General features: G+C 50.6%; 1 protein-coding gene across 21 annotated transcripts in view; it reads left to right on the top strand.

The window, feature by feature from the left end:
* Positions 1-15938, top strand: part of EPB41L1 (erythrocyte membrane protein band 4.1 like 1) — a 156007-nt gene that overhangs the window by 116999 nt on the left and 23070 nt on the right. For 11 of the 21 annotated variants that reach the window (XM_017663557.3, XM_037012728.2, XM_037012734.2 and 8 more), the window contains 8 exons: positions 1499-1586; positions 2120-2272; positions 3499-3596; positions 3852-4027; positions 6657-6802; positions 7966-8001; positions 10356-10538; positions 13259-13363. In XM_017663557.3, the coding sequence (XP_017519046.3) occupies positions 1499-1586; positions 2120-2272; positions 3499-3596; positions 3852-4027; positions 6657-6802; positions 7966-8001; positions 10356-10538; positions 13259-13363 (985 nt within the window). The remainder of the gene's footprint in view (positions 1-1498; positions 1587-2119; positions 2273-3498; positions 3597-3851; positions 4028-6656; positions 6803-7965; positions 8002-10355; positions 10539-13258; positions 13364-15938) is intronic. The other 10 variants (XM_037012729.2, XM_017663563.3, XM_017663560.3 and 7 more) reach the window with 5 other exon arrangements.

Here is a 15938-nt window from a genome sequence, read left to right as displayed (position 1 = left end):
GTATCTCCGCCGCCCCCCACCCCACTGGAGAACCCTCAGAACTAAAGGGTCTCTGGGGTCCTTTCAAGCTGGAAGTGCTTTGGGCTTCAAGTCCAAGGTTGTTATGGGAACCCAATGTGATGAACGTGAAAGGCATTATAAACTTCATGGAAAGTGCGTGCATGTGGAAGGGGGTGTGGTGACATTATCTCATTGTGAATGAGGATGGAGGGAATGAGGAGGGTGATGTCCTGGGGGCTGCATCTGGAGGGGAGGCCCAGGCTGCAGGGATTATGTCCTCAGGGAGAAGCCTCCTGGAGGGCGAGGGAATGTTAGATCCAGGGTGGCCAGTGTGTCTCTCAGAGCCTCGCAATCCAACTCTTACTGGTTAGTAGTGGCTGCTATTGTATTGTGTTGAATATACCAAAACCATACAAGTGGTCCACATTTTCTTCCTGGTCTCAGGAATGGGGAGTGATGGCCTACCTGCCATCTGTTGGTCATTCCTGTCATAGGTAGCAAGAATCTAGTTAGGAATTTGCAAGAGTCACAAATTTAGAGAAAGAAGTTCAACTTAATATGAGCTTCTGGTGCTCTTTTGACTTGAAGCACACTGCTGTTTTGTGTCCAGGTATCTCACACAGAAGCTCACTGAAGTAGACAGTGGGAGAAATGGAGGCCCAGACGATGTGAGGCAGATGAACATGAAGTGATTGAGAAGGAACACAAATTCTGGAGCCATATTGTCTGGATTCAGATCCAGACTTTGCTAGTTAATACTGTGTGCCCTTAGGCAAGTATTCAACCTCTCTGTGTTGTGGTTTCCTCATCTATAAAATGGAAATAATAATACTACTACTTCAGAGAACTGGTATGAGGATTCAATTAAGTTGATACATGTAAAGTGCTTAGAATAGTAATCAGCATGTAGTATTCAATGAATGTTAGTTTAAAATATAAAATATAAAAGTATAAAATATACAGTTTCTTACAGTCAAATAAAGAAGGAACTTGATGGATTACATGACCTTTCTTTTTAGAAAAGAGAATGTGTACCTGTTCCTCAGGGGAGATTAAGTGGTTTCTGACAAAATTGTGAGAGAAATATCTTATGTGGGTAGTAATTTAGGGGCCCCTGGATAATTATAATGAACAATGTCTTCCACAGTGGTTTCAGTCATGGAGAAACAGAATTTATGGCTCATCCTTAACTTAGTGGCAGAATGAGGCAAAAATCCTGACTGCCACTGAGCCCTTGAATACTTTCTGGAGGAGGCAAGACTGGACCTGAGCTTTGGCAGGAGACGGGTTGGATGGGCTGAAGGGCAGACCAGGATGGAGGGGGCGCGGTGAACCATCCTGCACAGAGGGCAGAGGGGAGGGACAGGCTAGGCCCAGCCATACGCCGATCATACAGTGTTTGCCTTTGAATCAGCTTCTGATCGTAGCCACCTTCAACCAGCAGGACGCAGACCTAGGCTTTTCCCATGGCCACCTGTGATCCCTCTCTCTCCCTTAGGGGCATGACTCCAGGGGAAGCAGAAATCCACTTCCTGGAGAACGCCAAGAAGCTTTCCATGTATGGAGTAGACCTTCACCATGCCAAGGTACTGCTGGATCCATGTCCCCCGTGTCTGGGGTGGTTGCCTCAGTGACCCACCAGGTCCTTCCAGAGGGACCCTTTGCTTCCTCCAACCTGAAGCATTTCCTATTCTCATTTTTCATTCTTCATAGTTCCATAACCCTTTATTTCACCATGATCTTTATGATTTTCTCCTGCATTGTACTTATCTATGTACCTTTTGTGCCACCACTAGATTGGGAGCACATGAGGGAAAGACATAGGCCTTAATTTATTTCTGCATCCTTAGCACATAGCATGTGCCTGGTACCAAATACGTACCACTAAAGTTTGCTGGGTGAATGAATAACTGAGTGATTGACAAAGAAAGTGATCGAACAGGTGATTGGGTGAATAAAGGACAAAGTGAATTGGTCAGGGGACTCCAGTATGGAGGCTGTAACCCTGCTTCTGAGAGCTCTTTATAAGCAGAGGTCAGGGATGGGTGTTCGGGTGGAGGGCAGTCCATCTCCAGGCCTGGACCCCAGGTCTGCCGTTCCATGGTTCCTTCTCATGCAGGACTCTGAGGGCATCGACATCATGTTAGGAGTCTGTGCTAATGGTCTGCTCATCTACCGGGACCGGCTGAGAATCAACCGCTTTGCCTGGCCCAAGATTCTCAAGATCTCCTACAAGAGGAGTAATTTTTATATCAAGATCCGGCCTGGGGAGGTGAGCCTGCCTTGAGAATTCCTCCTTCTCACTGGCATTGATTAGAATGGAGAGAACCCTGGAAGCTAGACCTGGATTTGTTCCTACTCAGAATACATAGATGGGGGTACTAGGGTGCTAGGTAGGGAGGGAGCCCTCTTTTGCCAGGTATGTGACTACACACACATGCACGCACACACACACGAGAACATACATACAAAGATAACCACACATATTCAGGTTACACAGATCAATGAATACATGTCCATGACCATATATTTGCTTACAGGTAGTGTTCAAGTATGTACACATAATAAGATACACGACTATGCACACACTTCAAACATGTATATGTCCAACCTCTACATCTCACCCATCAAAAGTAAGTTTGTTTCTACCTCTAGAATAAATGTGAACCCGTTTGCTTCTGTCCTTCTTCACTGCACCAGTCACCGACAGCCACCGTCTCTGACGTGTATCTCTGTGATGTCCTTCTCACTGCCTCCCTGCTTCCCTGCCTCCATTGTCACTACAGGCCATTTTCCTCATAGCTGCAAAAGAGAGCTTGAAAGTCCCTTCCATCAGATCAAGTCCCTCCTACAACTCCCACTCCTTGCTTAAGCCTTTCAGGGGCTCTCTTAGCTTGTGGACTAAAGTCCAAACACCGTCTGTGACCGCCTGCCCCTCGCACATGTCTCTGCCTCACTGCCCCCTGCCCGCGTTGCTCCAGCCCCTTTGCCTGTCTCTGAGAACCTGGAATGAGCAAGCTCATGCCTGCCCTGAGCCCTTTGATTTTTGATGTTCCCTCTTCCTGAAGTTTTCTTCCCCACTTTCTCAGATAGCTGATTCCTTCCCCATCCTTCAGATCGCTGCTTAAAGATCACCTATTTAGAGGACATTCCCTGATCACCCTTTCTAAAATAGCGCCTGACCCCTCTGCCTGCCCAGGTGTTCTCTGTCACATCACACATCTCTGTTCATTCCCTCATGCCCTCATCAGTACCTGAAATTATCTTGCTTACTAATTTGTCAGTGCCTCCAACTCTGAGAATCTTCTGCCTTGGCCACCATCATGTTTCTGTTGCTTCATATCAGACCTGACATAGAGTAAGGGCTCAATCCGCCTTACTGGGACAGATAATGAATAAATGAGCAGGCCAGAGTCACACATGACTGAGAAGAGGTTCAGAAAGGATGGCCTGGTAGCAAGAGGCCTTGCTTCTAATCCTCCCTTCTTGGTTTTGCAGTATGAGCAGTTTGAGAGCACCATTGGCTTTAAGCTTCCGAACCACCGGTCGGCCAAGAGACTGTGGAAGGTCTGCATTGAGCATCACACATTCTTCCGGTGAGCCTGACCCTGGGGTCAGGTAATGGAAATTGAGACAGAGGCCATGTGTGTGATGTTTGTATGTGGAGCAGGAGCAGGTAGAGGGGCAGGAAGAAGAGCTAGTAGGGACTCTAGGAAAGCCCCCACCCCTTTCCTTAACTTCGAATTGTCGTATCTGGTGGGACAGTGGGATGAAAGGCTAGCTGTAGTCCAGCCTTGGCCCTGGCAGTGCAGGTCTAATCCCCTATCCTCACCTCCATCCCTCCATTGCAGGCTGGTGTCCCCTGAGCCCCCACCCAAGGGCTTCCTGGTGATGGGCTCCAAGTTCCGGTATAGCGGGAGGACCCAGGCACAGACCCGCCAGGCTAGCGCCCTCATTGACCGGCCTGCACCCTTCTTTGAGCGTTCTTCTAGCAAACGGTACACCATGTCCCGCAGCCTTGATGGAGGTATGCTGCCAATTGAAGGTGGGGGGAAGAGTGGTGTTTAGAGGGAAGACGGGACATGCTAACTTCTGCAGAACTAGCAGTGAAGGTGTAGACACATTACAGGTTTTCCCCAGGCCTGGTGCTCAGGAACACTGCTGTACCTGGGCAGTCCTCAGTAGCTTAGCCCAACTTACAGCACCACCTGAATATGACACTGCCGCTCTCTGGACTTCCTGTGACTTCCCTGAATGGTGGCCTTTTGGGGTCCCTTGTTCAGCCACAAGGTTTTCTGGGTCCCCTGCTTAGTGATTCAGATTGTCCTCATACCAGGAGAGTATTGTGACTGTAATGTGGAGCTGGTGACTCCTCACCTCACTGGAGGCCAAGGGGTCGTTCCTGGCCATTCTTTTGGTTCCATTGAGGTGACTGACATCTAACCACATGGCACTCTCCGCTGTCCCCACTCCTGCTGGGCTGGCAGGTACCCTTGGTACTGTAAGAGCTGGCCCCACATTGCCCTAGCAGTCAAGCAGACCAGGGCTCCTCAAAATGTGGTTGCAGACCACCTGCATCAGAATGACCTGTGGGCTCGTTAAATACAAAGATTCCCAGGACTGGCCCAGACCTACTAAACTGGCACTCCTCAAGCCTCTAAAATATCCCCAGGATATACACACTAGAGTTGTAGGAGAGGTTCAGAGGCCACATGGGCACTGGAGAGATTCAGAGTTAAGCAGATCTGAGTTCACATCTCAGCCTTGATACTCACCAGCTGCTCCATGGACATAGGAAGTGGTCCATAAATATCTGAATGAATGGGTGAGGGGTCTTAAGCAACTTAACTCCCCTGTGCCTATTTCTTCTTCTGCAAAATAAATACCTACTTTGCTGTATTATGGGGGGAACTAAGCAAGGTAATACTTGTACAGTTCCTGGCACATAGGAGGGCTTTAATAGATAGTATCCAATAATAAATTATTGTTTATTATAGCAATAAATTATCATTGCTTTTAGGTTTGTAGAGGAGGGCTTAAAGGTTGGAGGTGGGAGACTTGGGTGGGGGAGCAGTGGATATTCCCAGAACACGCTGGGACAGGCCTCTGGGCAAGTTAGTTCTGCTCAACAAATGTTTTTTGAGTGTTAGAATAAGTATGGCCTTTTCCTTTGAGGAGCTCATAGAATAGTTGGTTTGTCAGCATTCAATGTGATTTAAGCAGTGGGAGAAATCTTTACAGAATACAGAGCAGCCTTGTAGAAGGGGAATTAATTCTGTCTAGGAAGGTTTTGCAGAGGTGACAACTGGACAGGGTTTGAAGGATACCTAGGAGTTTTCCAGGTGATGAGGTGAATTGGTGCTTTTCCTATAGTATGAAGGCGAGACCAGTCCCAGAACTCCCTGACTGTGTTTGAAAGATTTGCAGTTCATTTGGGGTCCGTTTGGGGCTGAGGAAGCTCCTTGTTTTCCTTGAGTGGGCACAGGCCTGAGAACTAAGATTTTTGCAAAGGGGAAGGAGGGCCTGTACTGTCCTTCTGTCCTCCCCTGCAGCTTCCATTACTGTGCCAGGGGCTAAACGAAGTCCAGATTGTGCAGGGCAGCCAAGATTGACCCAGACTGGTGAGGTTTATTGAGGGAGGACCAGAAGCCTGAACTCTGGTTCTGATCACTGAAAGGTCACCAGTGGGACCTTTCTCCTCTTGGAGTCTCTATTTAGCCTCTATAAAATGAAGATAGTAATTCCTATTCTAGCCATCAACACAGAGTATTGTCTGGATCAAATGAAATAATGTGCATAAATGGGCAGTTTGCAGAGTGAATGGAGATGAATAGAAAGGATAATTATTCTCTTTTTTAAAAAATCTAGGCCAATTCCAGGGATAATCTGTGCTCTAGTCATTTTAATTCAGTGTTTTCTAGTCATTTTTTCCACAGGACACAATCCATGGCATGGTCTGGGTTATGTCCAGTGCCTGATATAAAGTATAATTCCACCCCTTTCTCTCCTATTCAGAAAAGTGCTTTGGAATGCCAGTGATTGAGAAAGATGTCATTGTAGGTGCTTCTTTGAATTTTCCCTAATTTGTGAAGAAGATAAATCATTTGCAAACCTCAGGACTTTGGCTTTTGCTCATAAAAGCTCATTCACAGTATCTGTGCATTGCTGAAGAATGTTCAAGTGGGTGTACTGCCACAACCACCACAGTAAAAACATCAACGCTTGTGGGCTAGCACTGATTAAATTGGCCCACTCTGTGCCAGCTGCTCTTCCAAACACTTAGACACACTAGCTTATTTCTTCCTCCCCCCAGCTGTCTGAAGTAGGTACTGTTTATTGATGAGGAAACTGAGGCCCAGAGAGGTTGTAAAACTTGCCAAATGTCACACAGCCAAGAAATGGATTTGAGGTGTGAACCTGGGCTGTAGTGCTGTGGAAGTCAGAAGGGGATCTGGGCTGAGAGGCAGTTCTGCCATCACTGTCAGCGTGGCCTGGGGAAGGCTGCTTCACCGCTCTGTGCGCTGGCTCCTTAGTTCTAGCATGTTGGGGATGTGGAAGGGTTTACTTCACCCCAAGCATGCCTGGGGGGGGTGGGCAGGCTCCCTGTCCTGGGAGATGTCTTCATGCAGCCCCCTGGCCATCTCTGCCCACTTCAGCAGAGTTCTCCCGCCCAGCCTCTGTCAGTGAGAACCACGACACAGGACCTGATGGTGACAAGCAGGAGGATGGCGAGTCTGTGGGGCGGCGATCAGAGGCTGAGGAGGGAGAGGTCAGGACCCCCACCAAGATCAAGGAGCTAAAGGTAGGAGCCTGGCTTTCTTGTACCCTCTGACCTGGAGATTCGGAGGCCAGGCCTGGGTCTAGCCTCGGTCTTGGCCCTGACGTGCCCTCAGCTGTGGCTGGCGCTCTTGCTGTGGGGTGCACTGTGGACGGGGCCCTGCCCTTGGGCCATGCTCAATACTCGGACATTCCTGCATGTTGGTGCGGGGGGCACACTGCCCACCCCACACCCTTCTCCTCCTTTGCCTTGCATTCCTAGAGGGGCCCTCTGTCTCCTAGGGGACTATGGCCTCCTCCTGCCCACTCCTGATTTGCCCCTTTGACTGTGATTTGGTTTCTGCATGGCCCCCTTCCTCCCCAGAGCCTTATGGAGGTCACTGAGGGCCCTTACAAGGCTGAGGTTCAAGTGTGTCTTCTCCTACTTTCCGCCCACTTCCCATATATGGGGGCTCATACTCATGCAGGCATGCACATCCCCACATTCACATACATCCACTCAAGATGTACACCCCTCTCAGCCCTAGGGTTAGGCACCCAGACGTGTACATAACATGCACACACAAGGCATGTGCATGTGTGGAGATACTGTGTTTCCACCCTGTAGTCCCACCTTGGAGCACAGGCCCCTGAACACACGTGTTGACTACAAGCCCAAATACCCAGAACCCTCATCCCATCTGCCCACTTGGCCCCCAGCCCTCCCACCCCCTGCTCTGCCTCCCTGGGCCAGCCCCCTGCTTCATGCCTGCACCTTCTGACTGCCTCACTGCCCTGGGATATCTGGAGGATATCTGGAGGATCCTGGGTGATTCTCACAACAGAGAATACTAAACGCAATCTTCCTCTGGGACCTGGTCCCTGGTGTGGGAGCAGGCTCATTTTTCTGGGTGTCCCTGGCTTTAGGTGTACCTGTACTATGGTCCCCACGAGACCTGAGCACCTCACCTTTTGGACTAAGGGGCCTAGACTGAGGATCCTGCTAATAAGCACAGTGGTCCAAGTCTGGGCCAGAGGTCGGGACTGGGGTCTGGGAGGCCAGGGAGGAGACCAGAGCAGCCCAGTCTGACCCTGCTGCTTGGTGAGAGCGCTTGGGGCTACCTGCTGGACTGGTCCAGTCGCGGTGTCTCTAATCCATTTGCTCTACTGACCGTGCTGGTTCCTTTTCCTCCTCCCCCATCTCGCTAGCCGGAGCAGGAAACCACACCAAGACACAAGCAGGAGGTACTGCATGGGACCCAGCACTACCTACCCAGCCATTCAGAACCCCAGCTCATTTGTCCCCATCCCACAGACCATCCGAGGCTCATGTCCTGGCACCATCTCAGCTTTAGCTTAGCTTCTGCTCCCTACCCCTGTTCTCCCACCCCTGAAGTTCCCTTCCCCTTGTCCCCCATCCCACTCCATCCCACCCTGTTCCTGCGCCCTGTTGGTGTTAAGCTCATCTGTCCAGCTCCCAGCCAGCCCTTCCCCCTCCCTCTTAGCCCCTCCCTCCACCTGGCTTCACCCCCGGCTTCTCTAGACTACACCATTCTTTCTTCCCACCTGCTGACCATCCCCACTGTGTCTAACAGCCCCTCGAGACCATTCTGTGCTTTTACTGAGCTCATTTTCCTCACCCCCACCCAGACCCTTCCATGGACTCACCTCTTCTCCACACCGTGCCTCGCCCTGGATCCCCCCCAAGCTTCCTGTTGCGTCTTGTCACCGATGCGTGGCGGGGGCGGTGGGGTTGGGAGGAAGGAACCGGAAGCACATCTGTGTCCTCTCAGGCTCCAGCTGCGGCTGCAGCTCTGCTGGAAAAGCCTCTTCTCCTTTCCTTCTCTTTCCTCTCCTCTTCCTCCTCCCGTCTGCTGCTTCTCTCAACTTAGTCCTCCTGTGTTGACTTCTCCTTCCCTTCAGCACAGTCTCCAGCTCTTCATTGAGCCTTCACTGCGAGAGAAGTGGGTCTGTTTTCAGTCCTGAGGGAAAGGGCCAGAGGTGGGGCGCCAGAGGGCCTGGCCTCGGAGTCCCATGATCCAGGTTTCAGCCCAAGTTCTGCAGCTGACACCGTGAAAGTCTTGGAAAGCCTCCTCGGCCCATTCCCCATCTACATAGCAAGGCATCTGGATTAGGTTTCCCAGGGCCCCTCAGTCCAGGACCCCAGGCTTCCTCCACTACCTCTAGCCTCCAGGAGCACTACGTGCCCACAGAGCCAGGGGCAGGTTCAGGATGGAAGGTCACAAGCCATGTCTTGGGTCCATTATAGCCCAAGCCCACCCCCGTGCACCAGCTCCATCAGGTTTGGCTTCTCAAATATTGTCCTGAGGCAGCTCAGCTCAGGAAGGGATGCCAAGTTGTAGACAGATGTCTGGAGGGAAAGCAGAAGCCTCAGTCGTATTGGTTTCCCTCCTGAGGAAACTTAGGAGTCAATCATAGTGGATCCTTGGCCAGACAGAAGCCCAGGGAAGATCCTAGGCTTGTCTAAGGGCAAGCTTGCCTTCCAGGTAGTTCTTCCAGGATCACCTGATCCAACTTAATAATGTGCTGAGGTTGTCCATTTCTTGTGCTGAATCGAGTTGACAGGAATCCTCAGCCTTGCAGAAGAAGGTGCTTGGGCTGCCCACCCTGCCTCTGGAAGTAGGCGGACCACACCAGCTCCTGTGCAAAGGCTGGTCCTCACTTCACCTAGGGACAGATGACTCTGTCGTGCTGCACTGGCTTGAGCTCAGACTGCAGTTTGAGGAGGGACACACCTATAACTCCAGCAACACCCACTCAGTGCTTGTGCCCAGCCTTGGGACTTACCTCTCTTCTTCCTGGTCTCTAATTCTCCTGCTCATCCTACTTTCTCTGTCTGGCCATATCTCATCCTGTCTGTTCTTGAGGATTCAGTGTCCATAGATATCTGGAGGATCCTCAGTGATTCTTACAGTAGACAATGTCTTCCTCTGGAGCCTGGTCCCTGGTGTGGGAGCAGGGCTCATTTTTCTGGGTATCCCTAGCTTTAGGTGTATCTGTACTCTGGTCCCCATGGGACCTGAGCACCTCACCTTTTGGACTAAGGGGCCTAGACTGGGAATCCTGCTAATAAGCACAGTGGTCCAAGTCTTGGCCAGAGGTCCAGACAGGGGTCCGGGAGGCCAGGGAGGAGGCCAGAGCAGCCCATCGACAGGTTGGTGAGTTCTCCCTGTGGCTTGGTTGCAGCCAGAGGGGAGTCACCTCCATCCCTGTCTAAGAGTCGGCTCAGAGCACCAAAGGGAACTCACCCGGACCTGCAGGCTGTGGGTCGACGTGGGTATTCCGAGGCTGGGAGCCAGGCAGGGGAAAAGAAAAGATGACGCTTAGCCAGAAGCTTCCTCTTCTTAAGTGCTTTTTGCTCTTCCACTTAGTCTTAAGTGCCTTGCACACTTGTTGGGGCTAATCATCCTTGCCCTCTTGGCTCATGGGGTGCTGTGAGGGTGAGATGGGGTCAAGGTTGGGAATTACCTTGCTGATGTAGGGCAGCAATGGCGACTGTTGACATCTTCACCACACCCTGTCTTCCCTGCTTGGAGCTGTTCCTCTAATGCCTGGCTGCCCTCTCCCTCTGCCCCTAGTTCTTAGACAAGCCAGAAGACGTCTTGCTGAAGCACCAGGCCAGCATCAACGAGCTCAAGAGGACCCTGAAGGAACCCAACAGCAAACTGATCCACCGGGATCGAGACTGGGAGCGGGAGCGCTGGCTGCCCTCCTCGCCCGCCTCCCCCTCCCCCAAAGGCACCCCTGAGAAAGCCAGTGAGGTAGGTCTCCCCTGAACCCTCAGTAGGGGCCTTGGGTAAAGAGTGCCAGGAAGGTTGCTGGGTACTGACTTAAGCTTAGCTTCCATGCCTGTATGCCTCCCTCCACTGCTGCGTAAGGTGATGGTAGGGATGGGATGGGACGTTAGGCAGAGAAAGACAAATTCACTGTCTTAGAATCCTGGGCCCCATCTTGAAAAGCTCAAAAGATTCCCAGTGGCTTAACAGATCTCCTTTCCCTCAGCCAATGTATAATGGGAAGGGGTGCTTGTTAGAAATGCTGGTCTGGCGCCTCACATCAGACCTACTGAATCAGCATATTTAGAGAGAGAACCCTGGAATCGGTATTTGAAACAAGTGCTCCAGGTGATTCTCATGCACGCTAAACTTGGAGAAATCAGTTTTATCCAGTAACTGGGCCCTTTGGTCCCTATTGTGAAAACACAGATGGGGAGGGGATATTCCCTCCGGAATTGTCCTCGGAGCCCAGTAGAGAAGGGAGCCTCCAAGAAAATCCGACTTGTGCCTCTTGCTTCAGAAAAGGACCCCACACGACCTGCCTTTCAGAGCAGAAAGCATTGAAACATACATAAACATAGGCTCTTGAGAATTCCTGTATTAATAATCCCAAGCTATTATTTTTTACACTGCTAAGTCTGGGCAAAATTTACCCCTGTTTATGCTTAGGTGTTTTCTAGCACTGCTGCTTACTGGTCCCAAACCCAGCTGACCTAGATTTACACAGCTTGGGTTTGAATTCTGGCTCTGCTTCCTGATAGCTGGATGACTCTGGGCTTGTTACTTACCCTTTCTGAGCGTCCATTAGGCAGAGATAATAAAATACCTACTTCAAAGGAATGTTGTAAGGATCCAATGAGATAAAGCATGGAGGGGCTGACAGAATATTTTAGATGCCCAACATGAGTTATTGCTTCATTTTGAAAGTCCTGGGACTCTCATACAGAAGGTTCATTTCAACTTAGAATCCCCTCTGAAGTTGGAGGTTCCTTAGGAACCTGCTTGGTTCCAGGTCATCATTTTACAGTTGGGGCACTGAGGCTCAGAAAGGGGAAGGACTTGTTTAGTGCCATAGCCGATACAAGAGCCAGAACCAGGCTTTCCTGTGTCCCAGGCCATTGTATTTGCTACTGAATCACAGCTGCCTGGGATCAAGACCATATCATGTGAAGACCAGGATAGTCAAGTGTGTCTGTGTGCTGCCCTCTAATGCTTAGAAAATTGGCGATGCAGCCACGGTCTAATAAGCGAGCATTTAACTGAATCAGCCCTCCCCTCCCAGTGGCCTCCACATTGCCAGATAACAGAGGGCCTCACCCAGTGAGGCTGCTGTGTGTTAGTTCCCTGGCTGGTGATTCACAAAGTTACGGATCCTTTGAGCGCCTTTAAGTCCAGCGTCTCGGAAGGAGGGCAATTCTCTGCAGCCACTGAGGGCTTCTGTGGTCACCCCTGGCACAAAGAAGACCCTGAAGTTTCTGGACTGGGTCATCAGGGGCTTGGCCAGTGATCAGTTACACGTCTGCCCCGACTGCCCTGAGATACTTGGTCTGAGTGGCCTGACAGGGGGTGAGGTGGGATGCAGAGACTCCGGAAAGGGTTGGACTCCATGAGAGACAGGTAGGATGAGCCCTGGGGAGCTGGGCTCTAGAGCAATGGTATGCCTCAGAGCAGCCTGGCTTGGAGGTGTGCTCCACCTGCTGGTGAGAGCCGGAACTACTAGAACATGGGTCTTAGTAAAAGGTGCAGTCTGTTCCATCCCCTGCCACAGAATGTTACCCCAAGAAGTGTAGTCCACTGTGGAAAGAATTCTGGTTCAGGAGCTCACTTTGGAGTGATGGACCACTTAACTGCCTTACAGGCCCCACTGGCATTTAGAGGCCCTTGAAGATTTGGGAGATGGAGGGGAGCGGTAGCCAAGGACTGGACTGAGTCCTTGCATGAATGACCTCACCTCTCTGAGCCTCATTGCTGAGTCAGTCCATCTAAAGGCGGACCAAAATTGCCACTCCTAGGGTTGTTGGGTAGGTTGAGTGAAATAACAGATAGAAAAGCACTTTATAAACTGGAATGTGCTTGACAGTCTGAGGACCATTGCTTATGATGTCGAATCCCTGACGGGCTTTGTGGAGGGTATCCTGCAGGAGGGTGTCATCAGATCTCCTGGTCACTTCCTCATATATTATATTAATAGGCTCCTCTGGGCCACGGGGGAAGCAGTAGGAATGTAAACCAAAACAGAGGACTCCGAACTATAAAAAAGAGTTCCCATTTGCCAAACCCAGGTTTTCATTTCAAAGGTAACTTTTTAAAAGGAGCTCAGACCCAAACCACAGGACTGAACCATTACCTAAACCAAAGACACCCAGGGAAGACCTGGAATCGAAGTCCAAGTGGTAGGGCCCCCAAAGCCTCTAGAATGAGAGTGGGCAGACAATGAGAAAAGGGTGCAAACCCGTGGTGCTGGATGGCAGCTGACCGTGGGCTTCCTCCCTTAAATGGCTCCAAGGGGCAGCTCTCTTGCCCCATGGCCTTCTTCCTGACCTAATCCACAAACCCTAAAGATGTGGGATTCACAAAGCTGGGCTATTTATGGGCTCTGTGTGTATGTCTCTCTCCTGCTTTCTCTTCTCCCTTTCTTCCTGTCTCTGTCTCTCCTTCCCTTCCTCCCTCTTTCCCTTTCCTTTGGCCCTGGGCCTCCTCTGCAGTCCCAGTGGACCCAGGACACCTCTCAGCAGGACTTGGCACCTGAGCCTGGGACGGCCACAGGCTGGGAAGTGTTCACTCAGAAAAGCCTCACAGCGTCTCCTGAGGTTACTGCTGGCACCTCCCTACCCACCCAGAACCACATTAATGGTCTTAAGAAAACCCTTTCTCTGGGGTGCGGGTGGTGGGCCAGACTCTGCCATGCAGATGGGAGCAGTGGGTAGCCCTTGTTGTTACCACGCTGTGCCAAGTGACTGTCTCCTTCCCAGGGATCCATAAAGGGCCAGCCCCTCCCTCATCCATTGTTTCTCAGGAATCAGGACTGAAACTATTCTGGGAATACATAACGGCCTGAGTCACCTCTGGCTTCAGGTGGTGGTGGGGTTGGGGGGAGAAATGATTTCTTTCGCTCAGGCCCTGCTGAGACAGGTGACTAGAGGCAGGCAGGCTCTGACTTCAAAGCTGGAGGTTAGGGATCATGGCACCTAAATGCCTTCTGCCCTGAGGTCTTCTTTCTGTTCAGAGGCCTAAGATGTAGCAGCAGTTAGGAGATGGCTTCCCATCAATCCCTACCTCCCTCCTCTCTAAACTCCCCTTGGAGCTTGGGTCTGTCCAGGTCTCCAGATGCAGAAGTAGGCATCTTGCTCCTATGAGTAGCCTCTGGGTTGTAGAGATGTTGGTCAGGGAAACGTTTAAATGAGGAAAGCATCACTTCTGTGTCCAGGATGGCAGTAGGTGGAGACCTGTTGGAACTTCCTATACCTCCCTGCATGGATGCCAGACACGGAATGGGGGTTGGGGAGGCTGCATCCTCCCCCTCTGCCAGCCCCTCATGGACTCTCAGGACTGACGTTCACTCAATCAGCTGGGCAAAACTTCTCCCTGCTCTCTGAACCTCCTCTTTTCCCATAGTATATGTGAAGGCATATAGTTTTCTCAATTTGCAGGGACAAATTTTCTAGCTGCTGAAAAATGTGCTGGGACTGTAAAAGAGACATGAGTCAGCTATTTAAGTGGTAAAACATAAATCTCAGTTCTATTCTGATTTTTTTCTCAATGAAAAATAAAAACAAAACTATGAGCACTCTCTCTTGACTGAAGTTGGGCAGGAGTCAAGAGCTTGCCAAGGTTAGGAAATCCCAGTGCCCTGGAGCACAGAGATGCTCCCAGAGCCAAGGACAAGGGCTCATACTTGGGGGCAGCGTGGAGGCAACATGTGCCCTCCATCAGTATCCTTGAACACTGTCCTTCCAGCTCCTTCCAAAGAGGGGACTCTCTCCATTCTTAACGGAGGACCATTTTGTCTTCCATCATCCATTAGGAAGTTTTCTTAATTAAAATACGCCTTTCTGAATCACTGGCTTGTGAGCCACGCTCTGCCCCCTGCTGCCCACAGATCTGCTCTGCATCCTCCAGGATGTCCCTTCAGAGTTGAGCACCTCCCCTCCCGCTGACCACTCCCACTTTCTTCCTGTTTCTCCCAAGATATGGTTTCTAGAGGGTTCCTCAAACTGCACCCTCTCCTCTGGGGCTCTCTAGTAAAGAGCAAAGCACAGAATGTGACGCAGAGCTCCAGGTGAGCCTGAACAGCCTGGCATCAGCAGAACTGCCTCGCTGGAGATTTTCCCCTTGTCGGTGGCTTGTGTATGAACTGAACTGGCCCCACCTCTGTGTCCAGCTTCTGTTTCTACTGCAGTGCCTCCAGCTGACAGCAGGGGGTGCTCTGCACTGACACCGAAGGTACCCTGGCTTGGTGGAAAGAATGACTGCAGGGTTACCCTGACATTATCCCATTGTAATTAGGTCAACACAACTTTCAGACCAATCCCCAGGTATAGGTACAGCTTCCCCCGTGGCTCGGTGCCAGTGAAGTTTTTTTCTTTTGTTCAGTCTTTTTTCTCTTTAGGATTTTCACTTGTCAGAAGCAGAGCCTCCACTTCTTCCCTCACTGCTCATTCTGTGATCTGTGCCACTCCCCTCCTCTTTAGGGAGCCTCAGTTTCCCTTTCTGAAATAAGGGTAACAGTACCTGCTTCACAGGTTGCCATATGGATCAAATTTAATAACAGACAAAGGGCTGACATTGCCTGGTGCACAGTCACCAAACGTAAGGGCACGTTTCCCTTTCTCTTACTGCAGAATCTTTCTATACCGTGCTAGCTGCCACCCCACTCAGCTTAATGTCTAAGATTCTAGTTTTTAAAACTAGCTTCTACATAGACTTGAGGCAGGAATGTTCCAGAAGGGGTCTCATGACCATCTTTGGCTGTCACTGCCAGGCTGGTGAAGTGAGTAAATGTCGAAATGGGAGCAGCAAAAGGCACCTGCTTCACAGAACTCAGAGTCAGAGCTTGGGTTTTAGGCCTGCCTTTGCTGTTGGCTCACTTTTTGACCTTGGACATGGTACTCACTTTCTCTAGGCCACAGGTTGAACATCTGCACCATGAGGGGCTTGAGGCAGAGCAGTGATTTCAAAGGGAATTGTACCTCGCGCTAGGGCAGCCGCAACCTCAACTTCCGCAGCCCTGTATTGGTTACATATTGGACTTCCATTAGGACTTGTGTGAAGGAAGTATTTTGTGGCCACAAGAAAATTAAAATCCCAGCAGCCTTCTTGCTTTTTTAACGGTTCTAGAATGTTCCCAATGGTTCCTCCTAACTGTTGTCCAAAAGACTGTGAGGG

This window comes from Manis javanica, chromosome 5 (genome assembly GCF_040802235.1).
Source record: "Manis javanica isolate MJ-LG chromosome 5, MJ_LKY, whole genome shotgun sequence".
Classification (NCBI taxonomy): domain Eukaryota; kingdom Metazoa; phylum Chordata; class Mammalia; order Pholidota; family Manidae; genus Manis; species Manis javanica.
This window is presented reverse-complemented; position numbering and strand designations above follow the sequence as displayed.